The following is a 25,704-nucleotide window of genomic DNA, read 5'->3' as shown; positions in this document are numbered from 1 at the left end:
AAATTTAAAACAAAAACCCCACACTAAGTTATCAAGTCTATTTTGCACTTACTGAATGGGTAAGTAAAAATAATTAGTTTCCATTCTTTTCCAAGTTTTACTTATATACACACACACACCCCTACAAAGCACTGCAGGGGTCAGTTGGACCCCAAGAGTAAGGCTTCTGCTCCAAATTGTCCTCGGCCTGATGGAAAGGCTAACACTCTCATAGTTCAAACTTCCAAACACTGCTTTCTTAGATGTAATGTAATCAATCCTAATACATGCATGAAATCGGAATCTGCATGTTAAAACTATGCGATTATAGATTATACCTGTTCCATTAGTAGCAGCCCAGCCTAGGCATTCTGGGGGTACTGTTCCTGATAGCCCAAGGGGAATTTAGATTAACATAGCCAGAACCAATATACTTGGATAGTTTGTGCGTTAGACTAGTTTTTTAAAAATCTCTTAATAGGTAAAAATTTAAAGGTGTCCTTTAAAGGCCCCCAAATGTTGAATACTGTCAAAATTTGTATGTGATGGGTAATTCGCCAGCTTTTCAAGCATCCATCCCCATGGTGGCTTCAATGTGAAATAAGATGGGTTGTCTGAAGAAAATGGTTGTCTAAAGAAAAACAAACCAAAACAATGGCATGCAATATAAAAAAGCAAAGAAGGGAAATCTGGCCTTCTAGATGATGTTGAACAACCAACCCTGAACTTTAGCCATACAGGCTGAGGCTGATAGGAGTTAAGAATCCAACCGGTTTTACAAAGTAAATGGGGATTTGCTACCGGCTAGTCAATAAAACATCACAAATGGTGCTGAAACTGGCAAATATCCAAGGAGAGGAATAAACCATCGCAATAGCAATTTGCCAGAAGTTTGTCAAGCTTTTCGTACCAGTGAGCACATTTTGAATTTTGAGTGTGCTGTGGGAACCAGTCACAAAATGGCTGCCATTGGGGACATGGCATAACACAAAATTAGACTAGAAACCCCATCAACCTTAGGCATACCACAAGAAATGAGCTATGCCCTGCTGGTCCTGATTGCGAAGATCACCACAATACTGAATATACACTGATGCTGTTGCTGTCTAGTAACAGGGAGCACAGCTCAATACCAAGAAAACTATATAAGGTGGCCACACCACGCTCATTCTCATCTCACAGAAATCACTATTTATTTCATAAAATTTATACACTGCTTGATTAAAAAACAAATCTCAAAGTGGTTTACAAAAATAGAAAATGAGGAAATCAAGGAAAATTCACAACCATACTTTAAAACATAAAAAGTTTAAATATTAAAACAGAGGTAAATTACCTCAAGGTAATTCTAAAATTATCTCAAGGTAATTTAGAAGGTACTGTACATTTTGCGGCATAACTTTCTTTCTGGGAGGGCTAGAGACCTGCTTTTTTCTGAAAATGAAAGCTAAGACTCTGGGACACTTGCCTGGAGACACATACAAAATCCTTTGCAAATGTCAAGATTGATGACCCCTGCATTTTAATACTGAAAGTGCATTATAACCTTGAAAAGTAGCTCCATCTAGTAGTGCTTCCTCAATTTTCATTGTAGGTGTGAAGTTGAAAGTAGTCTGCACTAAATATCACAAAAGACTGCAGTTTGAAGAAGACCCAAACAAAAGTGTTGTGCAGAGATGTGGAATAGAAAATGGCTACATTTCCTTTTTTCAAAAAGATCAATCAGGAAGCTCGCTGATACCAACATCATGGGAGTTGAAGTTTGGGGATAATAAAACTTCCCTTTAAACTCTTGCTTTTACATATTCATCCAAGCAGCCTTTTCATTCAAGGGACCGTTTGTTCTTCCCTGGATTTTTTTTTTTAAAAAAACTCTGTAAATCAGTAGTATGAGGACACCCAATTACAGTGGTACCTCGGTTTAAGAACTTAATTCGTTCCGGAGGTCCGTTCTTAACCTGAAACTGTTCTTAGCCTGAAGCACCACTTTAGCTAATGGGGCTTCCTGCTGCCGCCGCACCGCTACTGTGAGATTTCTGTTCTCATCCTGAAGCAAAGCTCTTAACCCGAGGTAATATTTCTGGGTTAGCGGAGACTGCAACCTGAAGCATCTGTAACCTGAAGCGTATGTAACCCGAGGTACCACTGTACCATTATTCAAAAATTTGGGAAGCCAAGTGGACATGAAAATATGCATCTTGGGTTGTTTAACCAACAGCCCTAGAACTTCAAGAGATTCAACTATCTTCTAGTAGTACCAATATATTTCCTGTATAGCCTGTGATTTGTACAATTTATAGAGGAAGACACTGCCAAACTACAAGACTGGTTCTTATTAGGGCTGTCATACGCTAATGGGTGTAAAAAAGCAATATACAAATTAACCATCCACATATTTCATTTAGGTACATTTATTTTAAAAGAAATGCTAAGCTGAAATTAATAAAAAAACATTCAATATGCCATTGAATGTTACAGACAAGAATCCAAAACTTGCATTCAACTTATTATTTATATTCAAGAGTAACTAACAACCTATGCTTTCTAACAGATGCAACTGCACTGCATCAAACAGCTTTCATTTTAAAGCAATTAACTATTTACAAATAGATGGATGTTTTGTCATCACTTTCCAAATAACAAAAACACAAATCTAGTTTTATTCTATTAATACTGCAAACATCTTCACTTTGCCTCCTAGGCATTTTCACATCTACCCAAAAGTTAAACTAACTTTGCGGTTGCCAATTGGTCTGTCATTTAATTCATTAATAGCAGCCACTGCCTCATTATAATTCATCATGGCAAGAATAGCTTCACCAGAAGACATTCCATATTCATTGCGCAGAATAGAAAGAGATTCTGGTATGATTTTATAACCGTGGAAGAAATCCAGAATTTCATTAGTAGAAGCTTGAAACGGTAAATTCTTTAATTTAATCAATGTGACACGATCTGAGGCACCACTAGAATTATAGCCAGGCCTAAAATGCCCTTCTTGAAAACTACCAGGAATGCTGTCACCAGGAGGCCCTCTAAAAAGATCAGATGAGCAGATAAAATCATCAGACGGGTGTCTATAATTAGACAGGTGCTTTAAGTTCCCATGAAAAGAGGATCCTTGTGAACCACTGGGGTAAAAATGTTCACTTCTTTCATATGTATGGAGATTATCCTGTATCTTTTCATTTGATGTTGATGAAATATTAATACCAAACTCTTGCATTTGTTGCTCAGAAATACATCTTAGGAGTACCTCTGTTCCCAAAAACCGCCGGCGATTTAAGCTTTCAGCTTTGCGGGCTTGTTCTTCAGTTCTGAAGTTGACCAATGCTTCCCCAAGTCCGATTCCTTTGTCATCATAAAGCAAATAAATGTCATTGTTATCAATATTAAATCCTGCAAAGAACTTCTGTACTTCAACATTTGTCACATCAAATGGAAAGTTTCTGACATATACGCAGGTCTTTAAGCCAGAATATTCATCTCTATCACTTCTTTCATTTGCATGGTGCTGTCTTTCTGGTGGTACTTTTGCTTCAGAAGATCCAGTTAAGAACAACAGCTTTTCTTTTGAAATGGGAAAGATGAAAATCGGCTGGCCAAGCAGATTATCCTTGTGAAAGGTCAATACAAACTCGTACACCTTCAATGAGTCACACAGCAGAATTGCATCTTTCGTCGTTGCATCGCCTTCTGGCTTTAAAAATATAATAGGACTGGCAGTCACACCTGGATGCCCAAAGAACTTTATCAAATCTTTCTTCTCAACAGTAGGTTGGAGATTTTTAATGAGTATATAATATTCTCTGTGTTGAGAACGAGACTGTGTCGTAAACCTCTGTTGTGGAGACCTTGACCGCGTGCGTGCCATAACCCTCCGTGGTGGTGACCTTGACTGGGTGCGTGCCATAACCCTCCGCGGTGGTGACCTTGACCGGGTGTGTGCCCTTACCCTCCGTGGTGACCTTGACCGGGTGCGTGTCCTTACCCTCCGTGGTGACCTTGACCGATGGTGTGCCTTAACCCTCCCTGGAGACCTTGAATGGGCACGTGACAACCCTCTCCCCACAGGAGACCTTGAATGGGTACGTGATGTAATCCTCCCTGCAGGAGACCTTGAACGAGTGCGTGCCATAACCCTCTCTGGAGACCTTGAACAGGTGCGTTTTCTTGAGGACAAATAGTCTGGCTCTCTTCGTGAATGCTCTCCACTTGAAGAAAATGTTTCCTTATCCAAATGATAACTGAAATGTTTGGTATCGACAGGACTGCCAATCTTTCCACCAAACTTAATCCATGTTCCTTTACCAGAGGTTCGTACGATAATAAATCTTGAACCCATATACTCTCGATCACGTTGAAGCCCTTCCGTGGCATCACTTAATGTTGCAAATTTTACCACAGCGTCTCCATTATTTCTACCATTAACTTTTCTCATGGCTATTCCCTCCACTTGCAATCCAGAGAAGAAATTGCGTACATCATCTTCTGTTGCAGAATAAGGCATACCACGTATAAATAGGTACACACTTGGAAATGGCTCTTTCCTAGGCTGATTATAGTTTGGTTCCAGCATATCTGTATCACTGTTTCGAGATCCATTTGAACGGAACTCATTCCCCAACGGATCCATGGAACTACAGCTAGATTGATGCATTCCTTTATTAATGGCTGCAACTAAATTTGAAAGATTGCCAATTCCAGATGCGCCTGAGTTAATGGAACCTGCCCGTCTTCTCCTACTAATTTCTATTATAGTCTGCATTTCTGTCTTACTGCTAAGAAAGAACTCTATACGTGAATCCTTGATAAATCCTCCAGAATAGCTCATTGCTTGTCGTGCATCTTCATCTGTTGCAAATATAATGAAAGCTTCCCCCTTTTCTCCTCCAATGATATGCACACCTCCATCAGGAATATTCAATCCTGAGAAGAAGCGGCGAATATCTGCAGAACCCGCAACAACAGGAAGCCCCTGTAAACGGATGACTACCGCCATTCTGACCTCAGCCCACAGCAATAATCACCTGTGGACAAAAAGGTATATGTGATAGCAAGCCTTTAGTACACTGGGAAAGTTAAGTGCTACAAAATAAAAAATAATTCCTTCATCTGGAATAACAAACCTATTTTAATTTGAAAGTTTATACACTATTCAATCTGAAATTCCGCACTGTTCCACCAGCATTCCCCATTTTAAAAGCAACAATATCAAACATCACTCTTTCTTACAATCTATAATAAGACGTAGCAAACCTTTCACAGAATATATTCTAGACAACTGTGGTCCCATGTTCTTGCCATCCAACAGCAAAAGCCAAGAAAGATCTGTGATCAAAAATGTCTCACAACTCTCTAGCAACTTACACAGAAATCTTAGATTTTCAGACATTTATGTTCTATCAGTAGAACAGCCCACCTCATAATGAATCAAATTTCAGTCATCCTTGCCCCATGATCAGGATATTGAAATGCTCATCTTTTCCAGTCACAAGCCTGGAAGAAAAAACCATCATCTCAGACAAAAGAAGCATTAAGCTTTGAAGCTTACCTTTTTTTCCCTTTAGAAGACCTGATAAAGTCTGTGAAATCAATTTAACTGTGGAAAGAAAATGAAACATTATTAATGGTCAAGAAGCAGGTTTACATACTATGCTGTGTTACTGTGGTATATTCATAATCATGGTCAACATTAGTAAGAAATCAAGATTGGTATTCTTGTGTTAAAATTATTTCCCAGTCCAGAGAGGCACAAAAATCAAAAATAACCAATCTCAACTGAACAACGTTTTGGCCAGAATATCCATTTAAAACAGATTGCAACAAGTGAAGAAAATAGTTTGAAATCAGTCTTCAAAAGATCCACAGACAGTTGGGTGGAAGAACCCAAACATTTCACTGCCTGTAGTTATAGAAAACTGAAGTCCCACACAAAAATAGGAGTCGGCAGTTGTTCTTAAATTCTTTTCAGAAGAGGGTGACAAGATGTTCGCCTGTAGTTTAATTCATTGTTGTAAAGATGACCATATTGGAAGAAAAATCCAAAAATTAAATAAATTCAGGAAAATATACTGCTTATGCCCATTCCAATTTCACCACGAATGCTTGTCATTCAACCACAAATCCAGAATACAATATATTCTATGATATCTCTTTAGAGCACTAAAACATCACGAAAGTTAAGGCACTCAAATATACTGACTACATTCATAAAACAGTTTCATGGCGCTTTCCAAGCCAATCTTTTCACAAATTCCATAAAATACATAAATATGAAGCAACAGAAACTGGGTAGCCCAAAACCGGAGGTTCAACTGAGTTCAATGAAACCTACTCAAAAATAAATGTCCGAATTATCTAGCATATATAGGAACGGTGCAAGAACCCAATTCATCTATAACTGATCCACACGACCAAGAAAGCAAACTATGAAATCTTATTTACTTTAAACTTGATTTCAGTAAAGTACATAGAAAAGGCCTACTTTCTTTCACCCCCTCTGCAAAGATCATAGGCCACCAATCTGGAAGTTTCTAACAAGGGCTTTTTGAGAAGTCTGAATAGTTCTCTAAAAGCACTATCAATATCATACTGAAATCAATGGCAGTATTCTAATCAATAGGGATTAATAACATCTCATTACTCAAAAGGCTAATATCAAACATTCTTCTTATATGTTGTTATTGTTGGGAAGCAAGAACAAGAACATATGAATAGCCTGCTGAATCAGGGCAGTGGCCCATCTAGTCCAGCAGACTGTTCTCACAGTGGCCAACCAGATGTCCTTGCAAGCAGACATCAGTGTAATAGCACTCTAACAATGCTAGAAAACCAGCTAAAACTGTTCTAAATACTCCTAGGTAACTCAAGATCTTACACCAACACCATGGATAAAATCCACCATGTTTTTGCCGTTTTTTAAAAAAGACAACTATAAATTCTTTTTCAGTCCCAGCAGAGACCTCCAAAGCAAGTAGACAAGTCTTCACCGCAAGGCAAGCTTTTACTTCTAGAGCCCCATCCCACAACAATAACAAAAAATGAAACAAATATTAACAATTTACTGTAGCAACTCTTGGTTATCAGGTGTGGACAAGGCATATAAAGATTTAGATGAGTAAATAGAATTTAGATCAAAAAACAACTAGGGAAAATGGAGAAGTTGCAAAGTGTTTTGTATATCCACAAAATAGTTATTCCCAATTAAAAAAAACCCGTAAGTGTACTTTACTCCTATGCAGTCCTTGCTGAGAAAGAAGCTAACACAAAACAAGAATATAGATTCCTACTAAATCAGGCACTTCTAACTACTATCCTTAACTGTTCATGATAATGACATTACTGGAGTACTGTAGTGTCTAGGCTATTCCTTCCCAGGGATTGGTGCACGATAGAACTCAGGGATATCCTGACAGAGCAAAAATATACTTTGTACAGAGTATGTGAAGTGCAGAGAAGGCATGTCATCCTGAGCAACTAGCATTCTTCCTTTTTCTCCACGTAAATGCTGGCTAGAAGAAATCACACCACCACAGAACATTTCTTGGGCAGCCATCAAGAACCATTTGTTAAAACAAGCTGTGAATGCGGCCGGCATCTCCTTAGTCCTCCGTGGTTCTCCCATACCAGTTCATGTACATTCCAATGCACTCCCAGGGATGCCAGAGGCAGAAAGGTCCAGTGGGTTCCAAGGGATTGCTATTAACCAACCATCCGAGTACGCGTGGGAGAACAATAAATTCTGTGGCTAGGACGACAAAAAAAGAAAAAGAAAAACCAAAAGCCATGATGACCGTCACCGGGCATGAACTGGAATCACCAAGCGGATCAGCCACTCCTAAGTCAGAGCTGTAATTGGTCCCCATGCCGGAATGATTTCCGTCCACACAAAAGAACTGTGTTCGTTTGAAGGCAGCATTATTCTGTCACCGCACCTACTAAGCCTGAGTGGGGAAGACATAGGCGCGGCCCTCCCCCTACAAGCAGCCACCAGGCTCGCCCCGTCACCGGCTGCCCGCGCACCACTGAATACCTTTAAGTTATCACCCACCGGGGTATCGCTCGACCCCTTTTACCACAAGGGAGAGAAGCACAGTAAGGGGCAGGAGGTGTTTCTGCAGCTTAAGAGACTCACTACCGAGAACAGCCAGGCAGCTTACCCGCGTGCCAACACACAAACACGCGTGTACACATACACACACACGACCACCCTTTAGCGCTACTAACCAGGCCCGTGTGGGGCGAATGGACCCGGAGAGCGCCCAGGCTCCGCGACTTCCCTCAACGGAGAGAAGGAAACAGCGCAACCGCTTTGCTTTTGCTGCTGCGGGAAAACTCGCCAGACCCAACGGCGCGGCCTCTTCCGTACGGCCTCGCCACGTCCGCAAGCGCGCCTCGTCGCGGCCCGCCCGGCAACACCAGCTGAAACACGCGCGGTACTCTCTCGCCTCCAACAGCAACAACGCTACTCTCCCCTCGCTCTGCCTCACAGAGGGTGAGGCCCAACTGCAAGAGACAAAATGGCTGCCACCTTCCTCTCCGTCTCCCTCAGAGAACGGCTAGGACGTGCGCAGGGAGGGGGCGGAAATGGTTCTGCTGCGCACACGCACGCGCACAAAGAGTCCCCCGGAAGCCGCCCGGCAACCAGTACGCATGCGTCTGTTGCTGTGCAGGAAACTCGAGGCTTCACTAATCATTTTGCCTTGTCGTATCTCTTCCTGTTAGTATGGCACATGCGCAGAAGAAGTAAGTGGGGAAATCCAAGTTTTGCGCACAGTGTTGTTTCGATGAAAAGGAATTCGAGTGTGGAAATACAGCAGTTGATTTTTTACGTGTCTTCATTTCTACCTCTAGTTCAGAAATCAATCTGTGTGTCCTTTTTGTCTCCTGCCAATTTTCGTTTAACTGCAGCTAAGATATAAACTTTGCGCAGTTTTTTCCTGTCTGAAATCGAATGGAAAATAGGAGTTGGGGTTGGCTATTCCGGTTTCTTAGTGTTTGTCCAAAAAAAATTGGTGCTTGTCTAAATTTTTGGGGTTCTATCATCACCATTGGCAGTAGCTCCTAACAGCAGTCTTATAATTAATCTGTGTTTTATGTGGCACCTACACAGTAATCTCAAAGCAACTTCACTACCAAATAAATGTACTTATTCCCCGGTATGAACGAAACACCCATCTTCCTTGATCTGAAATTTGCAACCCTGCGCTTTAACTGAGAAAAAAACCCTACTGAATTTGGGGCGGATTTCTTCTGCGTAGACATGCTTAGTCTTTCCCCATAGAAAAACCGTTTATTGACTTGATGTAAGAGTGACCACAAAACAGGAAAATACTGACTTGCGAAAGGCCAATTTCCCCCCTTTATATTTGTCGAGAAAATTTTAGACAGATCCGAGTATTCGGTCAACTAAGGCTGCAATCCTAACCCCAATTACTGTACCTTGGGAACAAACCCCGTTGAATTCAATAGGGCACCTACGGGGGAATGGTTATGATTTGCGCACTCTGATATTTTTGGTCTGCCTGGCGTCCCGTAGCGGCCGCTCCGAGACGCGGGAGCCTATTGGCTGGGCCGCTGAGGCAGGCGGCCGCGGCCGAGGCCTCGGTAGCCATGGCGACGGCGAGGCGTTGGGTTTGCGCGGCCTTCCTCTTGCTCCCGTTCGGCGCGGAACTGTCGGGAGGCCAGGGCTTCTTCCTCCCGCTGCACCGGCCCCAGGGCTGCGGTGGGACGCAGTACTTTGACATCGCCAGCCTGAGTTGCGGGCAGTGCGGGGCCTTGCAGAGGAAAAGCTCTCGGGGTGAGGCGAGCGCGGCTTACAGGCGAAATCCCTAGGAAGGGCCGCCTGGCGAGGAGCCAGCGCCTTGGGAGGGCTCCTTCCCCCGCTTGTATCTGTGATAGGAATTTTATGGTCTTAGATATATGGTAATGTTCATAACCGCGCATACATAGATCAACACAGGAAGACCAACCTGGAACCATTTTGATTCCTAAACTTTCTCTGCCGTAACAGCAAGGTCAAAATGGAAAAGCCTCCCCATTGTCTCTTCCTTCACAAATCCTGTCTTAAGGGTATGTCTGTGTTTGAATAAGGGTGTGAGCCTTATCATTACAAAAGACTGGCCAGGCTCCTCAGGCAATCCAATCAAGTAACCTGCCAGACAGGAAATAAACAAGGATAAGAGAAAAGCAATATTGAAATTTCTGTTTTAAGACCACCTTTTCTGTGATGTATCTGAGGGGTGGTCTTAGGTTACACCCCTTCTGTGATGTATGTATAATGTTTCTGGGGGTGGTCTTGATCTACAGGATGGCAATTTCAAAAGTCTTTATAAGCCCTTGCACAGCATTTTTGTGGGTCCTCCTCCTTTCCTGCGAGTGAGGGGAGCACCCTGTTGCAACAGATCAATAAAGATCAAGCTTACTAGCTGCTTTGCTTCTCAATATTCTCTGGTTGGCCTCTGTTATTTTCTCCTACCAATAGGGGACCTATGTAAGGACTCTATATGGGCTCTTGGATACCCCATAAGGGAAAAGGGCATATTTTTATTTACAACATATCAAAGCCTCATTTCTTCCCACTTCAGTCATACTCCCGAGTACATCAGCCGACCCGTTGAAATCCATGGCGTTCCCATTGATTTGATGGGCCTGCTGCTTCGAGTATGGCTAACGTTGCGTATTGCCCTATGTCTCCCTCCCTCTAATGTTTCAGTTCAAATGCAGCTACAACGAAGAAATCGTTAAAGGCCAAGCGAAATAAACTGCAAGGGTCCAACCCCAAACATCTTATGTAGTTACAACAGAACACAACTGTGTATGAAGTGGGTCTATGGGGGTTTTCCTCAACGGGTGAAGTGATGGGATTTATTCCAGGACAGTTGATAAAGCATTTAAGAGAAGTGATGCCTCTCTACAGAGAAGGCTTTTTCATGAATGCCTATTTGGTCTTGGTTTCGGACGTGTAAGGAGGGCCTTTCCTGCCATCTTCGCAAGAACTCTGCGCTCAATAATTTGTTTTGAGAATCACGGCTGATTTTGCTATCCTTTGACAGAAAAATCCACGCATCATGACCCCAATCTTTATTCATTTCATCAGTCCCATTAGGATGGGGGGAGAAAAAGTTTGTTGTTGCTATTGTAAAACTATTGGGAGTACAAAAAACCCCAAGTGATCTACTAGTAGACCCTGATATGACACCATGCTGTAAGGTGTGACTGCTTCTGTCACTCCCTGGTGTATTGTTATTTATATAGCATTGTCAGTGTGCATGATTAGGTTGAAAGAATGACAGGTCCAGGGTCAGTCAGTAAGTTTCACAGCTGACAATAGGCTTTGAATGCAAGTTTCCTCAAGCATAGTCCATTACTAGCCATCAAACCACACAAAAGTGCCAATGGAGATGCGGGCTTTTAGGATATATTTCAGAGAGGTAACCTTGATAGAGCAAATTGGATTTCAGTTTGTAGCAACTAAACTAACAAGTTATTGTGTTTGCTTCAGGTACATCATGCACTTGTCTACCAGGATTCAAGTTAGTTTCTGATAATGGTGGATCTTCTATAACTTGTGAAAAATGTCCCGAAAGCACGGTAATGTTATACTTGCAATAAAATCTAAACAGTTTTTACTGCAAACAATGTATAGATGTACTATATAGTTATAATGCAGTGAGATTTAAAATATTTTAATATGTGTTTTTTTTAGAGTGGAGTTACTCAAGATGGATGGGACTGCATTACTTGTCCTAAAGGGTTAACTAGTGAAGGAAAATGTAAATGCCCTGTTAATGAGATATTGGGTAAGAATTCTATGAAGCTGTTCATTGTGTTAAAATATTTGATTTCTCCAAGAGAGGAAGCAGTACTGAATATTTTTGTGGGTTGTACCTAATATTTTAAGTCCATGAATGGAAAGAGCTTCAATACATGGAAAGAGAGTTGCACACTTAAGAGAGTTGCACACCAAGGCTATGCACACATCATACATTTAAAGTACATTATGTCCCCAAAAGAATCATGGGAACTGTCGTTTACCCATCACCAAGTTACAGTTCTCAGCACCCTTAACAAACTATAGTTCTCAAGATTCAGGATGCAGAAAGTCATATGCTTAAAATGTATGATGCATACACAGCCTCAGAAAGGGTCCTTCTATTCATGGGATGAAAAGATTGGATACAATACTATATGTCTTAAGAAAGTAATAAAAATATATTAGTCTTTTCACCTACCCAATATCAAATACTACGCTGCATTTGAGGAAGGTAGTTTTTGCAGCTATTCTACTATGGGCTTCTTAACTAAAATCAAGAGGTCAATAAGACAGTAACAGAATGATAATAACAGAGACAAAAAAATGAACATATAAACTTATTAATCTGCTTTATATTGTCAGATGATTTGTCTGTCTAACTTGGCATTGTCTCATCTGACTAGCTTTACAAGACTTGAGTTGAGGTCTTTCCCTGCTACCTTAGATGCTTTAATTCAGGAGTGAGGAACAGGATCCAGTCAGTAGGCTTGATCCTGACCTCTCCCACGCCTGTGGGTCAATTTGACAGGTTTCTATAGCATTAAGAGACCCATCCATGTGTAAAAAGCACTTCCAAGTAGCTGGTTTTCTAATTGCATCAATCCCTTATGTCACATGGAGTTTCACTCCAGAGAGTTCCAAAAGATTTTGGAATGATTTTTCAGTATCCGCCAGAGCCTATGGAAGGAAGAGCAGTCCTAGAAGGCCCCAGCGTATGTGCAGAACACTGAAAAGCCCTTTGGATCACAGTAAAGTTTTAAATTTGTGGAGTGCATTAGGCAACTGAATTTTCTAGCTTTTTATCTGAAACATTGCATTTGTACACAGTTATTCACTGTGTAAGCCTATATGCCATGTTACTATATGTGTTCATATTCTCTTCTTACTTAGTGGAAAGAGACACCAATGGTGCATTGTTGGCAGATGCATTATGTGTTCAATGTGATGGGAAAGGGAAGTCATTTGCTACTTCAAATGCATTAAATAACATGTAAGTATTCTTTTTGTTGAAGACTTGCTTTGGGAGAAGGGTTTGTTGATTTATTATTTTATTCATGCACAAATATACAAAACTGGAAGTGCAATTGATACAAATTTGCAAAATGTTGCAGGAATACGGTCGTATGCAGTGCTTTTTTTCTTAAAAAATGTTTAAGGGTACTCTCATTTTCCTACTCGTATTGAAATACTGCCCCTCAATGAGGCCAAACTTAAATTCACAAAATGTTTAGGGTATACATCCCCCCCCAGAAAAAAAAAACCACTGGTTGTTTTCAGTATTACCCAAGTAACATTCCATGCATGCAGCCTTACCCTCATCTCCCCATGCACCCCAAAATCCATTTCACAGAGCCCACCAACCCTTTTGGAGCAGACTTTGAAGGGGGGCTGCAGGGGAGAGGAGGAGGAAGTTCCGTTGTGCAAGTAGAACGCTGCTCTGTGAGCTGAACAGCATTGCATACAACCTATACTTTCAAACTTTCTGAAGCGCTCCCATGTTTAAAAGAAAAATGGAATCAAATGAGATACATTTTCAGCTTCATAAGTCACAGTTTAACTAAATGTCAGGTCTGTGTGGTTTGCCCTTTTTGCCTCCTTCCAACAAATGTTGGCTTTGGTACTCCAATCTTTGTCTCCTTATAGCAATTTCCTGCAATATTTTTAGATTTAGGACCCTCCTTTAACACAAGCAGCTTCTTAGTTTTTTAACCATATATTTCCCTGCTGGTGTTATCCACTTTAGGCTGGGTTGCAATCCAGTAGTGGGTTCTTGCTCATTGGTTGAAGACCAATGCTTTAAAGCACAGTTCCCCATTACAGCTGAAATGGGGAAACCTCAATTTTATGTCAGGTTTCTAAAAAGGATTTAAACTTGGTTAGTGAGCTGATAGAATTCAGTGTTGTGCTATGACAAATGTTCTAGCTGCACAAGCATTTTACCCCTACACTATTTCAGGGGTTCTCTTGAGGGACCCCCAACTAGCCAATTTCAGAGGGCACAGTGGGAGGAGAGGGGGGAAAGTCCCATAATGGGGAACTGGCTTGAAGATACCAGATCTGGAGCACTAGAGGAAACCAATGGAAAACTGAAGCAAGGAGGCTCAACCCCAATACTTGTTCCTAGCTTTCTATATTGTAGTTTAGGAAGCTGGCAGTGATATGTCCAAAAAGATCCATTTTCAAGAAATTACTGATAGCATGCAAAAGGAAGCTGATTCTGGAATATAAGGGCAGTAGTTTTTCTGTATGGGTGGAAGACAAAGTTCAACTCAACATCCTCCTAAACATGTGCATCATTGAAAAAACCTCAGTATGTTTTTGCTACTTTTTCAGTGCTGAAAAATATGCGTAAACCTATAGCTGCCACTTGAAGATATTTCTATGAGGAGAACAAGACATTATACCTATATGCTAGGTATCAGTCAAAAATAGCATTCCCACATCTATGTCACATCTCATCAGGTGAAACTCACTGGGGGAAATCAATACATCATTCTGCTAGTTTACCCAGCAGCAGCCTCCAATGCTCATGAAGCTAGCATGAGAAAATCCATAGTGTGATCATATTACATCACATAGTGAGTTTCATAAGATATTATGGGAGGAACAAGACACAGTGATATCATTTTTTGCAGCATTTTTGTCTTCCATAACTCTACTTATCTCTCGCAAGCATATCTGAGTTGGATACTCTGAACTGTTAGATATGTGCCCCTGATAGAACAAATGGTACAGCCTGCTTTTCAAAAATGGGGCAAGTCTGTTCTCTGGTGTTGCCTGTGTGATGTTATTTCATTATAAAGGATTACTAAACTATAAGGTATGAAATGCCTTCAAGAAATGCCTTCACATTCTATTTTTATCTTTTTAGGTGTATAAGATGTGAACCAACATTCATCAGTGTAAACAAGTCATGTAGCTGTTCTGAGCCCAATATTTTAGTAAGTATAATAGGACATCTTTGGGAGAAGGAAAGGCTAAGGAAATAACTCATACACAAATCTGGAGTGGAGTCCCTAAGTCAGTTGGATGGTGTCTTGTATGCCTCCTTCTTGCAACTCCTGCAGCCAGGTTGGTGCCACATGCATTGCTCTTCTTTCCTTTGGACCTCATAAACGAGGTCAAGCGGCGGTCTTGTTATCTGGGCAGCCCAGGACCTCACTGCTCAGGTGTGCACCCCAGGTGAGGTCACTGGTGCTGCTAACACAGCAAAAAAATGCGAGAGGCAGCAGTTAAGAGTTACAGTCTCTGCAGCTACAGTGGGCAGTTTGATTCTGCAGTGATTTGACTTTGCTCTCAGAGGTGTGCTGCCTTGTTCCTTGAGACGGATGCCAACAAAATAATAGGACAGTATGTAGGAGAAGGAGTATGAGTTATATCCCACAGTGGGAGGTTTGCTCATGTAAACTACCTTCCCTGTCATCACATCCCAGGTCCCCTGACCCTCAAAAGGTGCAATGTCATGGTACTGCCGTAAGGGAAGGACACAGAAAAGGCCCATTGTGCAAGTGGGATTCTGCTCGCCTAACTGGATTCATGCCTCTTTTCATTTGTGACAAGCTATTCTAATTCTAAGCCTCTGTCTTTAAAAGTAGATATTTACATAATTGGATTTTTTTTTTAACTATCTTTTCAGACAGGAGGTTTATGCTTCAGGAGTACTGGGAATTACCCCCCAAAGGGAATTGCAACAGTACGCTTTGGAAAGCTAGTAAGTCATAATAATAATCATTTTGTTTGCATGCTGCCACAGAGTGTTTGCAGACATTCAATGAGCACATAAAATGAGCACAAACACGCATGCATGCACACACACACATCCAGCAACAATAGAAATACATCAATCAATGCAAAAATATAAGTACATCATGGATATAAGAGCATAAAACTAAACCCTCATGGAGGAGTCGTGCACAAGAGCGTTGTCCCTCCTGTGGTTTCCAGCAGCTGATATTCAGAAGCATTACTGCATGCCAAATGTATCCACACTATGTTAGTATGAAGAACAATAAAACAATTTATATCAAAACAGCAATATGCAATGCAATAAATAAATAAATAATCGTGTTTACATATCATTCCAAAAATTGGTTAATCTAACTATAATTCATTGCATTAAGCAAACAATTGTTTTTTATTCATTATTCATCCCCCTTTTATTGTGCTCTTTATCTAACAGATACCTGTTTTGTGTTGCAAAACATATATGAGAGCCAGTGTGGTATAGTGGTTAGAATGTCAGAGTAGGACCTGCAAGACCAGGGTTCCAATGCACACATTTTCTCTAAAGCTCACTGGGTGACATTGGGCCAGTCACTGCCTCTCAGCCTAACCTACCACACAGGGTTACTGTGGGATTAAGTGCGGAGGGGGAGAAGCTGTGCTTTTTTTTCAGGGGGTACTCAAGGGTACGCTCTACCAACACCTGGGGGGGTGTTAAAAAGTGTGGCACTTACTGTAACAACTTCATGGTGAGTACCGGCACTTATTTTTCTAGGGAAAAAAGCACTGGGGAGAAGCATGTACAACACTGAGTTCCTTGGAGAAAACAATGGGATATAAATACAATAAAATAAATAATACAATTCCTATAAATATTTACAGAAGCACCTACTACCCACTAGCAGCATATTACTCCAAAAGCAGAATAAAGTTTCTGGTATCCACGACAGTTCAATCCTCCCACCACAACAGTAGCATTAAAAAGAGAGCACAAGCCTCTATGAGGTGAGGGTCTGCTCTTCTACCTTGAACCAAAACAATTTGCTTTAACCATTTTGACTTTCTGGTCTTATTTATAGGGCATCACCTTGATATCAGCATGGTTTTCAAAAAACCTACAAGCGTCAGCAGCTGCTTGCTGGGTAAGCTTTGAAAGTTTTTCTCTTTCAACAGGATTATTGATAAGTATTACTAATACACATAGTTTATTATTTTGGGATTCCATGGATAATCTGTGTATTGAAACCTGGTTGCAGTTTTCCCTGGTGCTTTGAGGTATTGAAACAGCGTAAAAGTGTAAAATGTGCTGCAGAATGCCTCTTCCCAGAGTTACTTAAAACTTCTCAAAGCATTAAAAAAAAACTTAAAAGAGCCAGAAATGGTATTCTAAGATGATATTTTCAGTTTTAAAATACCTTTACAATCTTGTAATAATTGTCATTGGCTTATCTCCTTGCAGCTGTACTCCAACCTTACATCTTGCCAAACACTTGGAAATATGTGTGTGATGAACATGAATAGTTTGAGCTCTGCCAGCGCAGATGCATGTGGTCTTTTTCAGTATGTTTTTGCAAATACTGCTGGACTTGGTACTGTTCATTCCATATCATTTTGGTATGTGGCATTTGCTATTCATTTATAGATAGATAGATAGATAGATAGATAGATAGATAGATATTCTAGAAATTAATAGTTGTAACAAGCATCATATAACTGTTTGCAGGAGACAGAACCTTCCATGGCTATACTATGGTGACCAGCCAGGATTAGCATCACAGGTTCTTGACACAACCCAGTTTCCTGCTAGTTTCACTTTTAAAGGAACAAACAAAGTAAGTTACAATTTTTTTAATAAAAATACTTTGAGTCAGGTTTATTCTTCATGTGATGCAGTTATGATGGGATTGCACAGGTTGCCAGTTTTCCTCCGAATTTTAATGTGTTCCTTGTAATTGAGGCTGCAGCCCTCTACTCCAGGGGTAGGTAACGTGCAGACCAAACAGAGAAAGAAAGATCTGGGCCTCTGGCCAGAAAATATTCCCCACCTCTGCTCTACTCCAGGGGTGATTAACTATGTTGGTCTAGATGACTGGATCATTCCTTAGCAAAAGGACTTGCGTTTGGCACGATATACATTTGGTGCCAAATGCAAGCCCCACAGAGATTGGTTATGCTCCACTGAGGCTAGCATTCAGCACTAAATTTAAACAGTGGCAAATGCAAGTCCAGTTGCTAAGCAACAGTAAAAAGCACATGTGTATGCTTCTGATTGTTCCTTGGCAGCCACAACTGCCACCTATTGCTCAGGTGAGCAATAGGTGGTCATGGATGGCCCCAAATGACTGGCCTGGTGGGCCCAATTTGGCTCATGGGTGAGACATTCCCCATCCGTGCTACACTCATCTGGCAGTAAGTACAATTTAGTTCAGAGAGGCTTAATTCTGAGCAGACATGTAAATGATTGCACTTTTGCAATATAAACTACTTTAAGTATCAGTCATAAAATCAGAAAGATTGGGGGGGGGCAATATACATGAAGTGATCAAAATGTTTGTAATTTCAGCTCTAATGTTTTGGAGAGTTTGATTCTACGTTACACTGGCATGCCTGCTAGGTTTGATTTCCTTGACTGTTTCCCCAGCCAAACCAAACTTTTTCTTTACCCAAAGAAGTTGAATTCTCTTCAAGCACTTTATTACTGAGTTTATGCACAGCTGCTCAGCTAGTAGTTAACAGGAAGCAGGGCTTGCAGACAGGTTGATAACCAAATGATGGTTATATGTTGTATATAACTATAATGTAACCCTGAAATGATTGTTAATTTCTAGACCAAACAGGAAGCAGTTTTATTATACACTTTAGGAACATGTTGGGGTCTGGGTTTTTTATACAAAATTCAGCTTTCATTTCATTGATAAGTTTTTGTTAAAATATTGACTTCGTTCCCCACAATAGTTTGAGAACAACAAACTAACTTTTCACACTTGCATGGTATTGTGTGTATTATATAATGCAGCTATGCAGCTACCTGGTAATGCAGGAGATTTACATTTGGTATCTAACTTTCTTTGGCAAAATTGTAGAAGAGGAAGTGAAATGCTAATTATATTTTAGTTTTTTTTCATGTGTGCTGTAAGAAATGTCTAAAATATAAAACCTCAGTTTTTAATGGCACTTTTATCTTCATTGACAGAATATAAAATTGCAGTTTATTGCTGCTTCATATGATGCAGGGGGAAATTTTCTTAAATGGCAGTATTTAGAAGGTGGTGTTTTGCAGGTAAGCTTGTGTTTGTTATTTATGATACATCATGGATTAAATTTAGAGCCGTGAACCAAACGAGGAAAAGAATGAACACATCATTTCAGAGCATCTAGTATTTAGTATATCTCTTTTTTCTGTGGCCTCACAGTTTGTAAATATGTTGGTCAGCAAAGAGGGGGGAAATGGCTCAGTCCAATGCTGTGCATGGTTCTAATGAACATTAAGTGAACTGAATTTGACAGTTCATGCTCATACAGAGTTTTGAATATGCATTGGAGCCTCATGTGCTACCCAGAGCCACTGAATACAGGGCACTTTGATTATTTATTTATTATCATTTTTTTTCATTCTCTGCAAGTGTTCTGTTGACGTTTTACACTACTTGTTTGCTTTATTCATCATTTACATATTAAGTTAGCAGAGGGAGCTGAGGTGACTAAGGTTATTTCTTTTTTCCCCATCCACATATGGCATAGCTTGACCTACCCATCCTGAGAGGATTATTTCTGGAATGTTTGAAAGCTTAATTTGCTTTGGTGGAATGTGAAAGAAGCAAAGTTGGCTTTTCAAGGACCAGCTACTGTCACAATATTTATTCTGTTACTTTTAAAGCTTATGTTTACCTTTTATTAAAAAGTGATAAATGCAGCAGTTTGTGTTTTGAGTTTTTTCAAGGGGGTAGTAGGTATGTGAAGACTGCACTAAAATATGCAAAATGTTTGATTATTATCTTTTTTAAACTGCAGCTTTGCCCAGATACGCTAACTAAATTGAATGCTGCTTACATTTTTGGGACAACTTACCAACAAAAAGTAAGAGTAATTTAAAACAATATTAAATACCGGTACGTTCATGCAAGCTGGAGAAGGTGCAGAAAAGGACAACCAAAAAGACTGGGGGCGGGTGCCATTCCCTTGCAAGGAAAAGTTACAGCACTAGAGCTTTAAATGAAAAACAGTGCAGGTAGGGGTAGGAGGAACATGATCAAGTCCCATGAAAGAATGCACTGTGTCGAGAAAGTAGATAGAAGTTTTTCTCGTTGATATACTAGAATCATGGGTCACCTAATGAAGTTGAATGTTGGGAAATTCCAGACAGGTAAAAAGAAAGTACTTCGCAGAGCCCATAGTGAATCTGTTAAATGCATTACTGCGAGATATAGTGATGGCTCCCAACCTGGAACACTTTAAAAGGGGATTAGGCAAATTCATTGAGAAGAAGGCTTTTAGTGATTACTAGTTATGATGGCTATATCATACCTCCAGGCTCAGAGGCAGTTTTTATGTGAATACTGGTTGCTGGAGAATAAAAGCAACAGAGGGCTATTTACTCTCAAGCCCAGCCTGTGGGCACCTCATGGAAATCTGGTTGGCCACTGTGGGAAACAATATACTGCCCTAGTTAAATCATCGGTTTAACCCAGCAGCGCTCTTCTTGCATTCTCAAGAGGAGAAATGCAGCTACTTTTCAAGTCTGATACTCTGCTCTGCAACATAAATTTTGATGCAGATTGAATCATTTCTCTGTACGGTCGCTAGAAAGCAATTGCACGTCTATACTTTTCATTCTGTGAAAGGGTAGAATTTATTAAGAATTCCAGGGGATCAATTTGCAGCTTCTGAGTTTTTCAGGGATTTTATTGGAACAGTGAAGATACATATTTTATTCTATTTCATTTTACCTTTATGCTCTTTTTCTACAGTGTACAATATCGGTTTCCAAAATTTTAAAGGATTATTCTAATCCTATATTTTATGATGTGTTCCTTGAATATTATGATGAAGAAGATGGACAACAGTACCTTTGGGCAGTGCCAGTGTTAAACTTAAATCTTCAGTATAATGAAATGTTTGTGAACCGAGGTAAGAACATTCAGTCTCTAGTTTCAGTGAGTTTAGATTATATACATTCTGTTACATGCAATAATTCTATTTTTTTCGGAACGTATTGTTTCACTGTGTCTGTAATTATATTTGTGATGTAATATCACACAAGTCTTCTTTTGTAAACCGTCACCTTGTTTGAACATAATGTGGCAAAGTCACAAACCTTTTTTCTCCTGAGGACTGCTGTTCATTGTAATGCATGTTGACAATTGGTGGTACCAGAGCCAAGCAACATTCTTTGTTGCTCCCCATAATCTTACAAAAGGAAGTGTGGTGGTGGTGATCTAACGAAAGAGAGAGTGCTGGGTGGCAATAATCTTAACTTTAGTATTACATGAAGAAGCCTCAGGTTCCCCTCTCTTCCAGTGCAGCACTAAAAATAAGCTTTCACAACAATGGGCCCAGGACAGAATCCTGCAGCAGCCCACTTGTCACTTTTGAGGAACTATTAATAAGCACTCTTTGGGCTCAATCAGTCAACCAGCTACAAATCCACCTAACGGTAACCTCGCTCAGCCCACATTCTACTAGCTTTTCTGCAAGAATATAATGGAGGACTTTGTCAGAACCTTGGCTGAGATCAAGATGGCTGAGATCAAAATACACTAAAAATAAGCTTTCACTTCTGATTTCAGTTACAGTATTTTTCGCTCCATAAGGTGCACCGGACCATAAGGCGCACCTAGTTTTTAGAGGGGGAAATCAAGAAAAAAAATATTCTCCCAGAGCTTCTCGGGGCTGCCGGGGGAAGCCTGGATCCATCCCGCTCGCTGTCTTGGCTTCCTCTTTAGCCGCGTGCAACCCCTCCAGATGGAGAGGCTGCGCAAGACTAAAGAAGCCTTGTGCAGGAGGAGGGAGAAGGGACTGACTGGCTGCGTGGAGGGGAAAGGGACTGACTGGCCACATCAGTCCCTTCTGCCTCCTGGGGAAAAGCCCACAAGAACCGTGCAGGACTTGTGTGCGGCTCTTGGGGGCTTTTCCTGCCTGCCTCCCCCCTGCATTCGCTCCATAAGACATTTCCCCTTACTTTTTAGGACGGAAAAAGTGCGTCTTATGGAGCGAAAAATACGGTAACTGCAATTTACTGTTGCATGTGAACTCTAAACTATTTTTTTAAAGAAGCCAGCTTCATGAACCACTGCTTTAAATTGATAGTTTCAGTAAAGCATGTTTAAAACTAACCACAGTTTGTCCAATTTTCTCATGGCCTCAGCAGAGGAAGGATGGGGGGAGGCACACAATCCTGAGGTTCATTCACATAATGTTACACCATAGTTTAGTGTTATGTCCAAACAAGTTCATTGACTTCAAGGAGAATTTGAAATGTAGTTTATATGAAGAGGTTGTTGATTTTGAAATGAGAGTCAGAATTTTGATAGATCGTTCTTATTATATGTTTCCCTGTTGAATTAGAAGCATGACATAGTAAACCTGCATCTGAAAACAAGGAAATGTTCATTTCTCTCTGAAAATTTGCTTGCCCTAGTTTCTTTACTACTTATCATTTTCACATGTTAATATTTTTAAAAGTGTAGTTCATTATTTCTTCATTACACTGCTACTGTTCTATATTTAAGTTTTTTGCTTTGGAAAATTAATTTTACAATTTTTTTTTAAAGGTAGCAATATGAACAATTGGCTTTTGACACGTCGAATGTTTTTGGTGGATACTTTAAGCGGACAAGAAAATGACTTAGGAAACCAGCCAAGAATAATCAGAATTGCTAGTGAAATAACAATAAGGTGAGATCACATGACAAGATACTACCAGCTATAGCGTCCCAATTATAAATTTGACATTACCATGATTAACTTATAATGTACTTGTTATCATTATTTACCTTATTTGTTGTGAGAAAAGATTTAATAAATTTTGCAAGGCACTTAGCATACTAACAATGCAATCCTGCATGTGTTGGCTCAGAACTAATGTGCTTTTAAAATTTAATGGAATCTTGCCTCTTTGGGAATGGAAGACAATTTAAAAGGAAAATCCATTCTGTATATATGGTTCACTTCAGAAAATCAACAGTTCTTTTACTGTAAGGCAGACTAAAATTTATTAATTATTTTGACTTTGTGTATGCACATCACAGTTGATTATTATAACCATTGTTAAAATAAAGTTTTATTTATTATTTTATTGTCTAATTTCTCATCTCCTTTTATTTCCTTGTTAACATTGTGTTGTGTATATTTCTGCAGTATTCGTCTTGTGCCTAACACTCAGAGAGGAGCCATTTATCCCCCTCTAATTACAATTGCGTACAGCGATGTTCTGGTTCAGAATCCCAGTGCTGAGAATGTGGTGGTGAGTTCCTTTGTAGCTCCAGCAATTACTTGAATTTCCCTGGCATCATTCAACAGTAACTCAGTCAATCAATCAAAAATGGTATAGGTGAGGTACATAATGCCAAAGAATTGAATAATGAACACTACAGTATTTATGAACTAGCAAAAATAATATGGCCACAACAGTACAGATTTCACATTTTAAATTAACAGCAAAATCAGGCATGTTTTTAAAAGGGTCAGAATATACTGAATAAAAATAAGCCCTTCCTTCTTGTACCCTGCCTGCCTAATGACTGTCCAAAAGGCAGCAAATTCATCTATGAAGATTCTTCAGCTTTGTTCAATGGGGAAGAAATGGTTCTGATGAACAAGTAGTAGCTTCTGCTTTCCCCATGTGTGTAGCTGTGTTGGAGGCAACATTTCTCTGAATACCACTTGCTGGGAACCGCAGGTGAAGAGAGTGCTGTTACGCTCATGTCCTGCATTTGGGCTTCCCATGGGCATCTGATTGGCCTGTGAGGACCGGTTGCAGGACTACATTTGGCCTGATTCAGGAGGTTTTTCTTCCATTCTCATGTGTATGGTCCTGGTCCTCTACTCCTCTTACTTCTTGGCTCCTAAATAGGGCTGCCATGCATCCAGAATTTCCTGGACATAGCTGGGATTCATCTTTCAAAAATGGCGTCTGGGTGGAATTTTCGAAAATCGCTTGAAATGTCCAGGGAAACCCAGTTGTATGGCAGCCCATATCGGAAGTGTTGTGTATTTTTGGTTTTTTTTTATTTCCCCCAAAATAGCTTAAAAACTTAACTTTGCAAAAAAATAAAAATAACAGCTCAGCCTTATAATTGCAACCAGCAGTTACTCATTGCAGGAGCAGTGATTGCTAGATGGGCTTGAGCAGTGGTGTCACATGTCCCCAGCTACACCGTGGTCCACTGGTACCAGTGGCTGCCTCTACCAAACAGCCCAAAGCTTTCCTGGGTCTTGATGACATCATCTTTAGGTAGTGTAGTGTCATAGACACACAGAGACCACAAGGCTTTATGAACCAAATTTAAAAGCTTACTTAACAAGGAGGTTATTCTTAGGTAAAAGATTTATCTTCTGAATGGTTGCAAGCACACAAATCAATCCCAAAAGAGCAAAGGGATAATTAAAACAGGATGAACACATCTAGCTAATTTTATCTAAAAGGTTTCCTGCTGGCTAAAATTCTGGTAGGGAGCTTGAAATTCTTCAGATCTTCCTGGGAGCCACCTCTCTATCTCTCCAGCCTACCCTGTTTCTTATATCCCAATCCACAAACAAACCAAACATGAAGAAAGTACACTTCAGTCTTAATTCCCTCTGCAAGTCAGACTGCCTGAAATCCATACTTTTAATGCCTCCTGAAGTGAATACCTGCCAGTCAATGTTGGCATTAGGAAGCAAATTAACTCCATAATTCCCAAACCAAACTATCTACAAGTTTTGCAAAGTTCACTCACTGAATATTGGCATAACTGATCTGTTGTAGTATCTTCTAGATCCCAGATAAAATTCTGTATGTAGACCATAGATATTGGCAGGCATTTCCAATGCTATATTCATTCCTTGGTTAAAAAGAATTTTGTACAATTGCAGGCAATTTTCATGCAAAGCTAGTATTTCTGTTGTCGATGACCGTGTTATTCATTCCTTTCAACATGGTTTCTACTGGAAAAGCTATGCAACCACAGCTTTTCTTACTGTAATTCTCCCTCTTTTCATGCTTTCATGCCATCAAATTCTTGTGCCAAAACTTTTAAAAGTGCTCAACATATTGAATTAGCAACCCTTAACTTAACATTCTGTTTTACTTATTTATTTTTTATGTATTGTAATTTAATGCAGCATGAAATGTGGCATTCAGGATAGAATGATTTATTGGAGTGTTAATGGAATTGTTTCACTGTTCAGGTTTCCTTCTCAGTCAACTATGAAATGAACCAGTCGGAGGCTCGCATTCAGACTGATGTAAGTTTTCTCTCCTCATCAAATGTTAATTCCTTTACTGTATGCTTGCTGATTTCTGTACAAAATGCAGCAGAAGCATAACTCTTGATTTATTTATCTTTTCCTGCAGATAGCTCTAGGTGTTTTGGGTGGCCTGGCAGTTCTATGGTCCCTTCTCAAGACAGCTGGCTGGAAGAGGCGTATAGGGAGCCCCATGATTGACCTACAGGTATGAACGATCAGGAATCCTAGCAGATAATACTTTTTACACATAATATTTACAGTTTTATATTAGTTTGGAGGTATCCAAAGTTCTTCATGTACATAATCCCAGTAATCTTTACAATTTTTGTAAATTGGTCATTATTATTATTCCTATATAGTGGATGGGGAGGGCAAAGGTTAATTAAATCCTAGCGTGTTAATGACTGAGGACTTAAGTAGTACACACACTTGACCACTATACTACACCATACCAACTGTTGCAGGATATATGTTTCCAATCGTAGGTCTTCTTCTGTGCCTTTCATGTCTCATGTTGA

General features: G+C 40.1%; 2 protein-coding genes across 9 annotated transcripts in view; one reads left to right on the top strand and one right to left on the bottom strand.

Annotated features, from left to right (window-relative positions):
* Nucleotides 1-2,374: 2,374 nt before the first annotated feature.
* On the bottom strand, nucleotides 2,375-8,626 carry RBM12B (RNA binding motif protein 12B). Of its 5 annotated transcripts, XM_083517258.1 has the most exons (4): nucleotides 8,209-8,626; nucleotides 5,534-5,581; nucleotides 4,059-5,009; nucleotides 2,375-4,019 (listed from the first exon to the last, which is right to left on the bottom strand). In XM_083517258.1, the coding sequence occupies exons 3-4, from the start codon at nucleotides 4,979-4,981 to the stop codon at nucleotides 2,693-2,695; spliced, it is 2,250 nt and encodes a 749-aa protein (XP_083373384.1). In that variant the 5' UTR covers nucleotides 4,982-5,009; nucleotides 5,534-5,581; nucleotides 8,209-8,626; the 3' UTR covers nucleotides 2,375-2,692. The 5 variants fall into 5 exon arrangements, with proteins under 5 accessions (XP_083373384.1, XP_083373383.1, XP_083373382.1 ...); XM_083517257.1 differs by having other exon boundaries at nucleotides 2,375-5,009; nucleotides 8,209-8,538; XM_083517256.1 differs by adding an exon at nucleotides 5,885-5,975 and having other exon boundaries at nucleotides 2,375-5,581; nucleotides 8,209-8,326.
* Nucleotides 8,502-25,704, top strand: part of TMEM67 (transmembrane protein 67) — a gene marked incomplete at its 5' end in the record, with an annotated part of 39,469 nt that continues 22,266 nt past the window's right edge. For 2 of the 4 annotated variants that reach the window (XR_014529201.1, XM_083517230.1), the window contains 16 exons: nucleotides 8,502-8,727; nucleotides 11,486-11,574; nucleotides 11,690-11,783; nucleotides 12,908-13,007; nucleotides 14,889-14,958; nucleotides 15,654-15,728; nucleotides 16,819-16,881; nucleotides 17,199-17,353; nucleotides 17,463-17,571; nucleotides 18,933-19,019; nucleotides 19,751-19,816; nucleotides 20,707-20,866; nucleotides 22,510-22,633; nucleotides 23,096-23,201; nucleotides 25,127-25,183; nucleotides 25,293-25,391. Coding sequence is in view for 2 of the 4 variants with exons in the window: in XM_083517230.1 (XP_083373356.1) it covers nucleotides 8,502-8,727; nucleotides 11,486-11,574; nucleotides 11,690-11,783; nucleotides 12,908-13,007; nucleotides 14,889-14,958; nucleotides 15,654-15,728; nucleotides 16,819-16,881; nucleotides 17,199-17,353; nucleotides 17,463-17,571; nucleotides 18,933-19,019; nucleotides 19,751-19,816; nucleotides 20,707-20,866; nucleotides 22,510-22,633; nucleotides 23,096-23,201; nucleotides 25,127-25,183; nucleotides 25,293-25,391 (1,680 nt within the window). Of the gene's footprint in view, nucleotides 8,728-9,558; nucleotides 9,782-11,485; nucleotides 11,575-11,689; nucleotides 11,784-12,907; nucleotides 13,008-14,888; nucleotides 14,959-15,653; nucleotides 15,729-16,818; nucleotides 16,882-17,198; nucleotides 17,354-17,462; nucleotides 17,572-18,932; nucleotides 19,020-19,750; nucleotides 19,817-20,706; nucleotides 20,867-22,509; nucleotides 22,634-23,095; nucleotides 23,202-25,126; nucleotides 25,184-25,292; nucleotides 25,392-25,704 lie in introns of those variants that run through there. The other 2 variants (XM_083517231.1, XR_014529202.1) reach the window with 2 other exon arrangements.

Source organism: Podarcis liolepis, assembly GCF_965112155.1.
Source record: "Podarcis liolepis genome assembly, chromosome: 8".
Taxonomy (NCBI): Eukaryota; Metazoa; Chordata; class Lepidosauria; order Squamata; family Lacertidae; genus Podarcis; species Podarcis liolepis.
This window is presented reverse-complemented; position numbering and strand designations above follow the sequence as displayed.

Bases quoted from the DNA above. Each gene is read 5' to 3' on its own strand.
- RBM12B (XM_083517257.1), bottom strand. From the start codon at position 4,981: ATGGCGGTAGTCATCCGTTTACAGGGGCTTCCTGTTGTTGCGGGTTCT.